General features: G+C 39.1%; 1 protein-coding gene across 7 annotated transcripts in view; it reads left to right on the top strand.

Moving 5' to 3' along the window:
* The window catches only part of LOC105492475 (protein tyrosine phosphatase non-receptor type 4), a 238,258-nt gene that overhangs the window by 105,474 nt on the left and 117,936 nt on the right, over positions 1 to 14,848 (top strand). For all 7 annotated transcript variants that reach the window (XM_071072609.1, XM_011759654.3, XM_071072610.1 and 4 more), the window contains exon 3: positions 10,247 to 10,354. In XM_071072609.1, the coding sequence (XP_070928710.1) occupies positions 10,247 to 10,354 (108 nt within the window). The remainder of the gene's footprint in view (positions 1 to 10,246; positions 10,355 to 14,848) is intronic.

Genomic DNA, 14,848 nt, shown 5'->3' with positions numbered 1-14,848 from the left:
CCATAAACCAGAATAGACCTCTGGCTATAGAATTTCTCATCCATGGTTTTTCTAAGATGGTGTTATCATGTGCATTGCCCTCCCCAGTCTACCGTTTCAGTTAAATCTCCATGCCAGGGCATAGAAATGATAGATCTCTTTGTCCAGCATATACGAGATAATGCAGTTTGCCTAAAAGACCCTGAGTTAGGGATGTCCCCAGATGATGCTGCCATCTCAGGAGAATTTAAAAATAACAAGTCGAGAACTACTGCTTTTGTAGTACAAGTTCCCTTACAAGGCCTTGGGAGGATTACGTTTATCCAGGAGCCACAAAGAAAATATAGCCCTGTTCCTTGAAGGGATGGTTCTAAGTTGTGGCTTGTGAGAGACACCAGCAGGTTTTTCTCATATCATAGAAGTTTCCCTTCTTTACATGCAATAGGGGCATCCTTGGGATAAGCATATCCATATTTAGAATAGTCATTTACAATGCTGTTTGGAATTTGACATGCCAAGTGAGAAGGATCCACCTGACAAATGGAGTTTCGAAAAATTAAAAACATAATATGCCCTGGCCAATATCTCAGATGATCCTTGTGGCAAGGGCTGTCAGTCCAGATGTCTCCAGTTCACCCACAGATTTGTAAGCTGCTACCATTAGCAAGCATCATACAAGGGTCTGGAATTCCATGGGGGAGCATATTTGGAAAGGCTCATGTGTTCTTTTTTTTTTTCTTTTGAGACAGAGTCTCACTCTGTCACCCAGCCTGGAGTGCAGTGGCACGATCTCTGCAAGCTCCGCCTCCCTGGTTCACACCATTCTTCTGCCTCAGCCTCCCAAGTAGCTGGGACTGCAGGCGCCTGCCACCATGCCCGGCTAATTTTTTGTATTTTTAGTGGAGGCAGGGTTTCACCATGTTAGCCAGGATGGTCTCAATCTCCTGACCTTGTGATCCACCCACCTTGGCCTCCCAAAGTGCTGGGATTACAGGCATGAGCCACCGCGCCCGCCCCATGTTATTCTTTACATTATAGTCAGCATGGTGACTTAGAGCATACCACTCCCATCGGGACTTCCAACCAGAAGGAAAGGCTAGATTTTGAAAGCCCCCCATTAGGGCTTCTCATCCTTTTAGATCGCTCCTGTTGCGTTTTCCTCCCCACATCTTTGAACTATCAGCAACTACAAGTGTGATGTTACAGGATCTGAGATCTCCCAAGTATGGTCCTTCCCTACTGCTTTTAAAGCAGAGGGAGGTATTTGCTATTACCCGGTCAACTTTTACCAGCCTGAGGGTGTGAAGTTTATCTTTGGGGAGAGTGTTCTTTGGCACTGGGGGAAGAGCGTTGTGCTGAGAGGAGTTAGTTACCCAGTTAAAAGTGCCCCAAACTATGTCCCATTTATGTCTCCTAAATCTTTAAGGATTAAAGGTAAAGCTAACAAAGGGAATCCTACGATGGTGAGTTGTGGGTCACTGAAGGGTTCCTTAGTGTCATTAAACTGAGCAAACCACTTAGGACAGACCCAACAATTAGTCTTGTTATCCAAATGGGCCATGGCTGATACTGCAGGAGCTAAAGGATGTGACATATTACTAAGTCTGACAAGAAGTCCTCACAGGCTTATTGCTAGTAAAACACTCATGTTTACTTCCTGTTAGTAACTGTTATTCCTACTAGGAGGATGATAATTAAGCAAAATGCTACAATAATTGAGATTCTCTGTCCAATATTGTACCCTGAGGGTGCTACAGTCTGTAATCCTACTGCAAATAGTAGAGTGTAGCAATTCCTGCAGGGGCGGCATGGTAAATAATTCCCATCAAAAAGAAATTCTAATATTTGGCAATGAATCTCAAAAGGAGAGGTAGACAAGACAAAAAGTGTTTGGTGAGGTAGGGGTGAGACTGCGTAAAATGAGTAGTTCTCACTCAGTTACTTATCTTTTGTGACTTTCAGCTTAAAGATCTCCCATTTCTTTTTTATTTATATTTTTTTAAATTTTTTTTTATTTTGAGACAGAGTCTTACTCTGTCGCCCAGGCTGGATTGCAGTGGCGTGATCTTGGCTCACTTCAACCTCTGCCTCCCAGGTTTAAGCAATTCTCCTGCCTCAGCCTCCTGAGTACCTGGGACTACAGTTGTGCGCCACCATGCCTGGCTAATTTTTTTGTATTTTTTAGTAGAGACGGGGTTTCATGATACTGGCCAGGCTGGTCTCGAACTCCTGACCTTGTTATCTGCCCACCTCAGCCTCCCAAAGTGCTGGGATTACAGATGTGAGTAACCATTCCCGGCCAAGATCTCAAATTTCTTATTTTTGTATTCTTTTGTGGGAGACAGAGTCTCGCTTTGTAGCCCAGGCTGGAGTGCAGTGGTGCAATCTCGGCTCACTGCAAGCTCCGCCTCCCGGGTTCTCCTGCCTCAGCCTCCAGAGTAGCTGGGACTACAGGCGCCTGCCACCATGCCTGGCTAATTTTTTGTATTTTTTGTAGAGACCGGGTTTCACCTGTTAGCCAGGATGGTCTCGATCTCCTGACCTTGTGATCCACCCGCCTTGGCCTCCTAGAGCTCTGGGATTACAGGCGTGAGCCACCGCTCCAGCCAGATCTCCTATTTCTTCACATTGATATTCAGAACATTCTTCTGGGCTGTCAGGGGTTGCTCCCTCAGTTCTTCAGGCTTTGACGCAAGAGTTATGTATCCAGGAGTAACTTTTATTCCTGTAACTTTTATTGCCTAGAGGGGGTTAAAAGAAGAACAGTGTTAGGCCCTTCCCAGCTTGGGTTTAGGGAGGGAGGGAGAGAGAGAAGGGAGAGCCTTTATCAGTACCAAATCTCCTGGGTTAAATAGAGGTATCCCTGTTTCCTGGGGTTAGGCTTTTGCTAATTGTACTAATTCCTGTTGGAAGTGAGCCAGAGAGGTTATATACTTAACTAGCTCAGAGGTTTCTTGATCTAATAGAAAATCATTGGTAAGGCAAGACTGTCTGTACAGCATCTCAAAAGGGCTAAGACCTAATTTTGAAGGGGTATTTCTTATTTGTATTAAGGCCTTAGGAAGAAGAGTGACCCAAGGAAGGTGAGTTTGTCGGGATAATTTTCTGAGGTGTCTCTTGATAATATCATTCGTTTTCTCTACTTTTCCTGAGGATTGGGTGTCTAAGCACAATGGAGATGATATTCTATGCCTAGGACTTTTGAGACCCCTGTGTGACAGCTGCCTTAAATGAGAGCCCTTTGTCACTTTGAAGGTACCTACGTAGAGGAGTTATTCCATTAATTAACATTTTTATTACCTCAGAGGCTTTTTCTGTATGGCATGGAGATGCTTCTACCCAGTTAGTGAAGGCATCTACCCATACCAGCAGGTATTGAATGCCTTTTGTTTTTGGCATATGGGTGAAGTCTAGCTGCCAGTCTTCCTCTGGATAACTTCCTATTCTTTGGGTTTGAGGAGGAAGGAGTTGCCTGTTCAGGGGATTATTTTTAAGACAGACTTCACAAGCATTAACAACTTGCTCGATTGTTTTTAGTAAGTTCTCTCGTGAAAACAATCTCTGGCACATCAGTAAGTTTTATCCTTTCCCAAGTGAAAAGCTTGATGAAAGATTTTAAGGACTTTCTGTTGGCTGGAGACTAGCAAGTGAAGTTTGCCATCCTCTAACTGTAGCCATCCTGAGGGCTGACAAGTATCCTCGAGAAGTGGCCCATTCTGTTTCTGTAGGGGAGCACTGAGGTTTAATTTCTCTTCTGGAGCCTTCCCAGATTAGAGGGGTTTGAAGTGTGTTGATGTCTTGAGGCTTCCTTGCCACTGACGTTGCTGCCTAATCAGCTAATCTATTTTCTTGGCTACCTCATCTGTTCCCTTTTGATGTCCCCTACAATGCGTCACTGCTATTTCTCATGGAAGGAAAACTGAGGATAATAGCCTGTTAATTTTCTTGTGATATTTTATAGGAAATCCATTGGTAATAAGAAAATGCCTTTCCTTTCAAATGGCAGCATGAGCATGGAGATGGCAGCATGAGCAAGGAGAACCAGGCAAGCATACTTGGAGTCAGTGTAAATGTTAACTACCTTTCCTTTGTTTAATTCAGTTACTCTTGTAAGAGCTGTTAGCTCAGCTAATTGAGTGCTTGTGCCTGGAGGGAGAGACGCAGTTTCAATGATGTCATTTTGAGTGACTACTGGTATCCTGCCTGACTGATCCCTTTTTCTACAAAAGAGCTGCCTTTGTGAAGAGGGTCCAGTCCTGGTTCTCTGGGGAAGTTTCCCTGAGATCTTCCCTGGCTACATAGGTCTGTACTATGACTTGTTCACAGTTTTGCTCGGGTTCCCCTGTTTCCTTGGGGAGGAAGGTGGCTGTGTTTAGGCGAGAACAGGTCTTTAATTGGATGTTGGAACCCTCCAACAGCAGGGCATGATATTTAAGGGGCTCGCCAAAGGCTCCCCCTAGAGTACTGTAGTATTGCCATGTTATATGGGGTATAAACAGTTAAATCATTTCTTAGGGCTAATTTGGATGCTTCTGGAACCAGCAGAGCTACTGAGGCAATGGCTTGGAGACATGCTGGCCATCCTTTAGCCATCAAATCAAGTTCACCACTTAGGTAACCCACTGGCTGTTGAGCTGGTCCTCAAGCCTTTGTTAAAACTCTCACAGCCATTCCCTTCCTTTCTGATACATACAGATTGAAGGCCTTCCCTACAGGAAGGCTGAGAGCTGGTGCCTTAAGCAAGGCTTGTTTTAGCTGGTCAGAGGCCTTTAGAGATTCAGAATCCCAGGTTAAAAGATGAGTTTTAGCTCCCTGAGTTTCTTTTCTTTTTTTTTTTTTTTTTTTTTTTGAGACAGAATTTCGCTCTGTCACCCGGGCTGGAGTTCAGTGGCATGATCTTGGCTCAGTGCAACCTCTGCCTCCCGGGTTCAAGCAATTCTCCTCTCCCGGTCTCCCAAGTAGCTGCTTTGCAAGCTGCTTTTCTATTAGAAAAGAAATGTGCAGGGCACGGTGCCTCATGCCTGTAATCCCAGCACTTTGGGAGGCCAAGGTGGGCGGATTGCCTGAGGTTAGGAGTTCGAGACCAGTCTGGCCAACATGGTGAAACTAAAAATACAAAGAAAATTAGCTGGGCTTGGTAGCATGTGCCTGTAATCCCAGCTACTCCGGAGACTGAGGCAGGGGAATTGCTTGAACCAGTGAGGTGGAGATTGCAGTGAGCCAAGATTGCACCACTGCACTCCAGCCTGGGTGACAGAGCGAGACTCTGTCTCAAAAAAAAAACCAAAGAAATGTTTCGGAAGCTGCCTTTATTAAAAGAAAAAAAAACCTTACTGAGGACTCCTTACCCTAACTGCCTAAAATAATTTCTTAATAACTACTGTAATATTTCCTAGAGCATTATTTTAGGGATGATCTGTTGGTGATAATTTCCTTAAATTTTTCTGAGAATATTATTATTTACTCTTCATTCCCATTGAGTATTTTCTGTTGACATAGAATTCTGGATTGACAGGCTTGGGTTTTGTTTGTTTAGCAACTGAAATTTTTTTGTACACTTCCCGATACGGTTTAGATGTTTGTCCCCTCCAAATCTCATGTTGAAATGTGATTCCCAGTGTTGGAGGTGGAGCCCAGTAGAAGGCAGTTAGATCATGGGAGCAGATCCCTCATAAATGGCTTATGACCATGCCCTTGGTGATATACGCGTTCTTACTCAGTTAGTTAACCTGAGATCCAGTTGATTCTGGGACCTCCCACCCTGGCTCTTTTACTCCTGCTCTTGCCATGTGATGTGCCTGCTTCCACTTTGCCTTCTGCCACGATTGTAAGCTTCCTACGGCCCTCAACAGAAGCTGAGCAGATGTTTGTGCTGTGCTTATACAGCTTGCAGATACGTGAGCCAATTAAACCCCTTTTCTTTATAAATTACCCAGTCTCAGATATTATTTACAGTGACGCAAGAACAGCCTAACACATTTCCTTTTGGCCTTCTTGGTTGCAGATGAGAAATTCGTTCTAATTTGAATTGTCATTACCTATTGGTAATTTCTGTTTTTTTTTTTTAGTTACTTTCAAGATGTTTACTTTGTGTTTAGCTTTTAGTATTTTGATTATGATGTGTTATAAGGTAGATTTATTTTGATTCATTTTGTTTGGGGTTCACTTGGATTCTTGAATGTGCGTTTTTGGTTTTGCCAAATTTGTAAACATTTTATTTTGACAATAAAACGTGAAATGAATGCTGCTTCATTTTTTCTTGTCCCACAGGTTGCTGACAGTCTGGTTGTTGTCATCCTTTTATTTTTTCAGTCTGTTTTTTCTGTTGTTCTTTTTCTTTTCTTTCTTTCTTTTTTTTTTTTTTTTTTGAGATGGAGTCTTGCTCTGTCGCCCAAGCTGGAGTGCAGTGGTGCCATCTCCAACTCCCGGGTTCAAGCGATTCTCCTGCTTCACCCTCCTGGGTAGCTGGGACTACAGGCGTGTGCCACCATGCCCGGCTAATGTTTTGTATTTTTTTTTTTTTTTTTAGTAGAGACAGGGTTTCACCATATTAGCCAGGATGGTCTTGATCTCCTGACCTCCTGATTCTCCTGCCTCGGCCTCCCACAGTGCTGGGATTACAGGCGTGAGCCACTGCACCCGGCCCTTTTCAGTGTTGTTCTTAATGACTAATTTCTATTGCTTTTTCTTCAGGTTCATTGATCATTTTTTTTCTTTCTTATCTTTATTCTTCTGTTTAGCCCATCTAATACGTTTTTGTTACTGTATTTTTCAGTTATATAATTTGCATTTGGTTCTTTTATATCTTCTCTTTCTTTGCTGAAATAATCTTTGTTTTTTTCTAATTTTCTTTTTAACAACATTCATAATGGTTGCTTCCATTGAAACTTTTTTTCTGATGACTGCTTCCAAATCTTTGTCAGATAATTCCAACATCTGATTCATTTTGGTGTTGACATCTGTTGATTGTGTTTTCTTATTCTAGTTGAGATTTTCCTAGCTCTTGTTATAATGAATGATTTTAGATAGTATCTCAGACATTTGAGACATTTTGTTATGAGATTTTGGATCATATTTAATTGTCTTCATAGTAGGGAGTAACCTTGGTAGCATACAGGTCTTGGCCTGCTTTTTAAATTTTGGTCAGTTTCAAATGTAGTTAGTTCATTGTTAAGTGTCCTATCCAGGATTACACTTCAAGATTTAACTGTCCCTTTTTCCATCTACCTTTTCTCTCAAATCTTCTTCCTCCTGTCTGTTTTGGAGACACCACTTGCTACAGCAATGCAATGATAGCTGTGAAAGTCCAGGCTTCCTCCTCGGCTTCTCCTAATACCCACTCAATAAGGGAAGCCTAATACCTCCTGCTACCAGTAAGCCTAAGTGAAAGTTCAGGATATGTTTTCTGCTTCTGCTTTACACCACCCTAGAGGAGATGTTATGAAGTACTACTCAGTACTGTTTGGAAGTGGGTAGAAGTTCAGGCTTTTCACTTGCTGCCTGCTCAAACCAGGTGGCACATGAAACTAGGCTTCTCATTTGATTTCCATGGACACAAGTAGAGAAGGGCCCAGTTTTTTTCCCATTGGGTTTGGCATTGTCAGGTTTCTGTGCTGCCATGTACCCTTTTCTGGTCCTTTTCCTAGAGAAAGCAGGCTTTCCTTGGGCTCTTTCATCAGCACCTATTGGCATTTCTGGGTTACAGAATTCTGCAGTACCCAGTCTGTGATATATAGGAAGTGAAAGAAAACCCAAGGTATAGAGCCCAGAAATAAATCTATACATTCAGTGGAGTAAAGAATAGTTTCTTCAACCAAAGGTACACTGGACTCACCTTAGTAGCTTTTTAAAAAGATTAATGCTTGATCTCTTCCCCAGACAAATATAATCAGAATGAGAGACAGGTCAGGGAGGTAGACTGCATCAGTCTATAAAACATTTGCAGGCAATTTGAATGGAAGCCAACATTGAGAAGTGCTGTTTGAAGCACATACTTCCCATGATTGATGAGTTTTTTTCAGATAGCCATTTGACCCAATTCTGGCCTATAAGAGTCTTTGTACGGTAACTTTTACAAGGGAGCTTGTTCTTTTGAACATTGTCACATGTGGGTATGAATCTTGGAATTGCCGTGAGCATCTTGCTAAAGGCTCACAAATATAGCCAACACTTGGAATGCAGATGAGAATGATGGAAAGAAACCTAGTCTTGATGTCCCTTGACTGCCAAATTAGCTTGCTCTGGAGTCTTTTGTGCCTCTATACTTTCTATTATATGAAAAAAATATGTCCTTATTGTTTCAGCTGTAAGTTTGAATTCTGACTGGTATCTGGAAGTTTCTAAACTGCTATAGCTAATGAGAAGAAAAACTAGTGGTAAAATATATCACTGTTCTCTACCATGTCCATTTTCTGTTACTATAGCAGAATACCTGAGACTGGGTAATTTATTTTAAAAAGAGGTTTATTGGCTAGGCGCGGTGGCTCACGCCTGTAATCCCAGCACTTTGGGAGGCTGAGGCGGGCAGATCACCTGAGGTCAGGAGTTCGAGACCAGCCTGACCAATATGATGAAACCCTTTCTCTACTAAAAATACAAAAATTAGCCGGGCGTGATGGCATGCACCTATAATTCCGGCTACTCAGGAGACTGAGACAGGAGAATCGCTTGAACCCGGGAGGCAGAGGTTGCAGTGAGCCAAGGTCAGATTGTGCCATTGCACTCCAGCCTGGGCAACAAGAGTGAAACTACTTCTCGAAAAAAAAAGAGGTTTATTTTGGCTGGGAAAACAAATCCAAGATCAGATTGCCACATCTGGTCGGTCCTGAGGGTTGCATGCTGTGTCATAACATGTCAGAGAAGCAGAGGGGGAAGTGGGTGCATGTAAAAGGGACAGAACCCCAGGGGCAGCCTCACTTTATACCAACCCACTTGTGGTAATTAATCTAGTACAGTGATAGTGAGAACTCACTCGCTCCCTTGAGAATTAACCTTGTCTCTGGAAAGTGACATTAATCCCTCTAAATGATCTAATCACCTCTTAAAGGTCTTGTCTCTCAAAACCACCATACCAGGGACCAAATTTTCAACACATGAATTCTAGGGGACAAACTCAAACCATTGCACATGTGTTTCTAATATATGTCATATATAAATGTAGCAAGAATAAGCTTCTCTAGTGAATTTATTGATAGGTATAGAAGATTCCTCCAGTATTAGATTTTGTTTGCTACTTATATTAAGATGCCAGAGTAGTTGATATTGTTATTGCTTGTTTTGTCAAATTGCTTTCCCAACAGCTATCTTTCTACCATGTTAGCAGCAATAAGTATTTCTTGTCTTTATTTTTTATCATTGGATTTTATTTTGGGGATTATTGTTTGCCCATGGCATGTCATTATAATTTCCCAGTTTCTTTTTTAATTTTAACTGAACATGTTGATCATTTGTCTGTTTTTACTCACTAGTTATATTTTTTGGTGGGGAGGATTATCTAATCATATCTTTTGTGCCACAATTTAACAGCTTTGGAATTTGGGGGAAGTTGTAGTTACTTCCCCAAAGAATAGTAGTACTAATTCTACATGATGGAATTAGTATGAGGTTAAAATGAGATAATTTTCTAAAGTTCTCTGAGTACTTTGGCAATGAAAATATTAGCAATCCTTTATCAATTAGCTATGAATTATTGTTACCATCTTTGTTTCCCCTTTTATGGCATTATTTATTTTAATACAAAATTATATTTTAAGTAATATTTAGCCAAATATATCACTTTCCAGTCACAATTTAAATATAAGAATAAAAGGCATAACAAAATGATATAGATATATACATGAGTTGATGCGGCAATAATATGAACTAACAAAAATACCATGATAGCCTGAAAGTGGAAAGTATTTTCAATAAAATGTTTCTTTATATTTTCGTAGTATATGCTCTTTAAACCAGTTTGCCTAAGGTCAGGTTGTTTTCTAAAAGTACTATGTCGCATGTGAAGTCTTTTTTCTCAACCAAGTCATCGGTATGGAAACAGTTACCAAGTTAACCCATTTATGCCTAGTGCCCCATTATTGGCATGCTAAGCTCCTGGGAGTTATTTATATCCTACTGTTCAAGGTCATCGCCAAGGCCTGATTTTTCGCAGAAAAAAAGTTTGCTACCTCTGCCATAAATGGGTTAATATATGAGGACAAAAGTCGACCACGTTAAAAAATGTAAAGTGTGTAACCTATCAAAGTTGATTTCATTCAATTTTTTTTTCCAGAAACATGATCAGGGGCAAGTCTTGTTGGATATAGTCTTCAAGCATCTTGATTTGACTGAGCAGGACTATTTTGGTTTACAGTTGGCTGATGATTCCACAGATAACCCAGTAAGTTTAACATTTTGTCTTTCATTTTTATTTAGTTTTTCCTCTCAGTTTAGTATAGAAAGTCCTTTCTGATTTACAATATTCACTGATTTGATGAAATTTTTTTTCACTTGACTTAAATAGAGGTAATTCTTTTTCTTTTGTTCCTCTTTTCTTGACGTTTTAATCTTTCAGAAGTTATTAGCTTTAAGGCTTTCATGATTATGTCAGGTAATGTCACTTTCATTGATTATACGTCTCAGACAACTAAAAAGTAAGTCCAATTTGTGCCTGTTGACTGAAAGAGAGGAAATTGGGCATAAAGGTTAAAATACCTTCAGATGTATATAGTCTGCACTAAAGTAAAATTAGTTTTTTTATTTTATTTGTAGAGAGCTATTTCTAATAAAAATTCTTAATTTATTCAATGTCAAATTTCCAAATTCTATCAGAGACCCTCATAAATAAGATAGAGATTAAATTTCAGAGCGGTACAATTATTTGGCATTAAACTCCTTGGATTTTTACTTATTCTTCAGTAATTGCAATTGTGGTTCTTTTAGTTAGAAAGATCACATCATAGAAATAGAAGATAGCACGTGAATAATAGAAATGTTTACTTTGACAATTAAGCATTATAAAATGCACTAAAGGATATACCTTACTCTGAACCTAGATAAAGGGTATACAAGCAAATTCTGATTGAATTCTTTGTAAATTTATATGCTTACACAGTGAGGAACTTCTACAATAAAGTATATTCTTTTGATTACTGTAAGAGGATCTCCATTTTGAAGGGAATATTTTGTATACTTTTAGAAAAATTAGGAGGCTGAAGAAATGGTTCTGAATTAATGTTTTAGAAATCTGTTTATAAGGCTATATTAATAGAAGGGCTATAGAGAATACAAGTAATATTTATGAGAAAAGTTAGTTTGTTTTTTTCTTCCTCTCTCTCGTGGTTGGGATCTTCGTTCTCTGAATGAATAGCTAGTGGGAATTATATATGAAACATTAAATACTACCACTTATTTTCTTGACATCATTTACTGATTTTGTACCACAAACCAGCCATGGAAAAATATGAGGATGGCACAAAGAAAAACAAACCAAGGGCCAGCTAGTCTCAGAGAAAATAAATGCTTTTATACTGAACTAAAATTAAAATAAACTTTCCTCATACTTTGATGCCTTCACTAGACGACCTGAGCTTCTTCAGGGGCCTAGAGTTATGCTGTTGTTTCCTGATAAATAAACCCATGTAAAAATGGAAGTGAGTAGAAATATCAATAATGCAACCTTCCCAGGTTGAACCTAAAATAATCAAAAGGATCAGAATGTAGTTTAAAGAGAGTTTATTCAAGTGCAAAGGTTGAGGACCTCAGCCCAGGATATACTTGCAAGTTGCCTTGGAGAGTGCTCTGGAGAACATAAGAAAAGTTCGAGTTTTTAAAGAATAAACAGGATCAATCAGGAGAGCGAGTAAGTGCAAAAGTTGTTCTTCAGGAATTCTCATTGATTTACAGAAATAACATTGGTTAGTGATTGGCTATACATGGTTGAACTGTAGGTGTATAACATTTTATGGCTACTTGGCTTCAGTCTACAGCCCATATAGCAGGTAGCTTCAAGAGGTAATTATGTCCCTGAAGGGAGAGTGAGATGTGACTGCTGTTACTTTTTAAATGCCGTTCTTGTCCTGATCATTTAAAGGTGCTCACATTCCTCAGATAAAAGGTTTTTTTCCTTTCTTAATTGTGAGCCAAGCAAATACTGAAAGGTGACTGTTATACCTCATTGAAGTATACCTCATGGAGAGAAAAAATAGATAATTCTTAGATCTTGCTGACCCTCGTAAGTCAGACCCTCTAGCTATAGGCTGGCATTAGATTAACTGGGTAAGTGACAAGATGACAAAAGAGGAAGAGACCAGCGACTCACCACTGTAGTCACTACCATAAGTATGAAAACCATCCTTTTCAGGAAGCACTCCAGAAGGATTAATATTGAGATCATGTATACTACAAGAGATAAAAATTCTGTCACATAAATTTGTATACAAAAAGACATATCATATACAAAAAGATGTAGAGCTAATTACACCAGAATGAATGTAGGGAAAAAGGTATTTGTAGCTAGGTTGATCTTTTTGCTGTCTCCTACTTTTTCTTTCTTTGTCTTTTCTATCTTGAGTATTCCTTCTCAAATAAGATACATTCCAGGTTCCAAGAGTCCAGTTGTTTATGATTCAAAGTAATTCTTCCAGAAAAGTTAGAATCAGAATTTTAAAGGCCCAAAAGAGGCTTTAGAGATTATCTGGCCTCACACTCTAATTTTTCATAAGACATCATCCCAAGCCAAAGCTACTTCCTGGCATTAGTGAAACTAGGACCTGGATCTCCTAACTCCCCATGCTAGTCTTGTCTGCTGCACTGCAGTTTCATTATTTAAATATTTGGAAGAATTTTTGAGATGCAAAAATGTGTCCACAGAAGGACCTTTAGAGCACAAATCTTATAAATAGTGTCCCATTTCTAGTTGTCAAGAGCACAAATCTTATAAGTAGCATTCCAATTCTAGGTGTCAGTGTGAATTAAGGCTTTGAGGATAATTAACAGACTGAAGGAAAAAGATGCTATGCTTCAAGAGAAAGGAGTAGGGGAGTATCATTTATAAAACATCTGTGAATTTGTTAATCAACTAAATGTTTTGCTTATAATATTCCATTTTATTCTCACAATACTTTCCTCACTTATGATGAAAGTGTCATTAAAACCATTTTAAAAATGAAAAACTAATGCTTATGAAAGTCAATTAATTTGTTTAATGTCATGCAGACTACTGAAGTAGCTGAGAAAGAACTTGAACTCAGATCTAACTTCAAAGCCTATACTCTCTACCACATGATGTTGCTTCCCAAGTGATGATAATATGGATGCATAGGATTTACATAGTAAATGAACATATTAAGGAGAGGAGGTAACCATATAATAAAATTACTATCAGTAATCAAAAGGAATTTGACAAGATTCTACTAGAATTAATTCTCACCTATCTTTAGCTCAGAGTTTTTAAATCTTAAAACTTATGTATGTTACATATACATATGCACATGTATGTATATATTATGTATATATTTTTGCATATTTTTATATATTAGTTTTAGAGAATTAGAACTACTATTGCCTTAGACATTGAAATTAATGTAATTGGGTTTGTAATTGATAAAAGGCACTTAGCATGTTGTTTTTTTCTCATAAGTATTAAATAACAAATACAGAATAATAGCTGACTGTCTTTCCCTTTAGAATCTTCCTTGGTAGGCCGGGCGCGGTGGCTCAAGCCTGTAATCCCAGCACTTTGGGAGGCCGAGACGGGCGGATCATGAGGTCAGGAGATCGAGACCATCCTGGCTAACACCGTGAAACCCCGTCTCTACTAAAAATACAAAAAACTAGCCGGGCGAGGTGGCGGGCGCCTGTAGTCCCAGCTACTCTGGAGGCTGAGGCAGGAGAATGGCCTAAACCCGGGAGGCGGAGCTTGCAGTGAGCTGAGATCCGGCCACTGCACTCCAGCCCGGGCTACAGAGCAAGACTCCGTCTCAAAAAAAAAAAAAAAAAAAAGAATCTTAAGTTCCAGTGCAACAAAGAAAATTACTTAAAGCTTTGACTTTTCAGAATTTCTCATGCTTTAATTTAAGACCTATGTATCACAATTTTAGCTTTTAGCATAATATCTTGTTGTAGTAGTAATATTCAGTAAATGTATGTTGAATTAATGAGGAAAATAATATTGTGGTTATAATTCATTATGCATTATTTGTTTAATTTTATGAGCAGTTAAAGGTGGCTTTTTCTTAGTGGTCTTTATCAGCATGCTATTTAACAGAGCCTTGAGATTATATTATTCCTGTGCATTTGCTGTTACTTTCCTTATTAAATTGAATTATACTGCTCTTAAGTAGGATAGAGGGTAGATTATTAATTATTGTTGGCCTGATCTTTGTGCAAGTTCAGTCTTCTGGAATTTTTGTTGGATTATGATATTTTACTGGTCTACTCCTCTTTGCATAGCTCCTAACCCCATGGTTTTCAAACTGCAGCTTGCATGAGAAACAACTGGAAGGCTTCTTAAAATACAGATTTCTGGGACCTATGCCTAGAGATTTCTGAATCAGAAGGTCTACTGTGGAACTCAATAAATTACTTTCAAATAAGTTCCCTTGTGTCACTAATGCTGCTTGTCCAAGGAACCATATTATGAAAATCACTACTCTAATGCAGTATACTGTTAATTAACACTACTAAATTATGACATCATTTATTTGTTATAATTTTATTTACCTTTTCAGTATTTCTTTTATATAACTCAATTCTTACATTATTTATCACGTTAGGTTTGAATAAATACGAGAAAAGTCACATAGAGGCTGACCATTATTTCAACAAGCCATGTTTGAGTACATGGTTGCTAATATGCTTAAATTTATTTTATAGATTTCACTATTTCTTTCTT

This window comes from Macaca nemestrina, chromosome 11, assembly GCF_043159975.1.
Source record: "Macaca nemestrina isolate mMacNem1 chromosome 11, mMacNem.hap1, whole genome shotgun sequence".
Classification (NCBI taxonomy): Eukaryota; Metazoa; Chordata; class Mammalia; order Primates; family Cercopithecidae; genus Macaca; species Macaca nemestrina.
The sequence above is the reverse complement of the archived record's forward strand: the minus strand, read 5'-3'. Positions and strand labels throughout refer to the sequence as shown.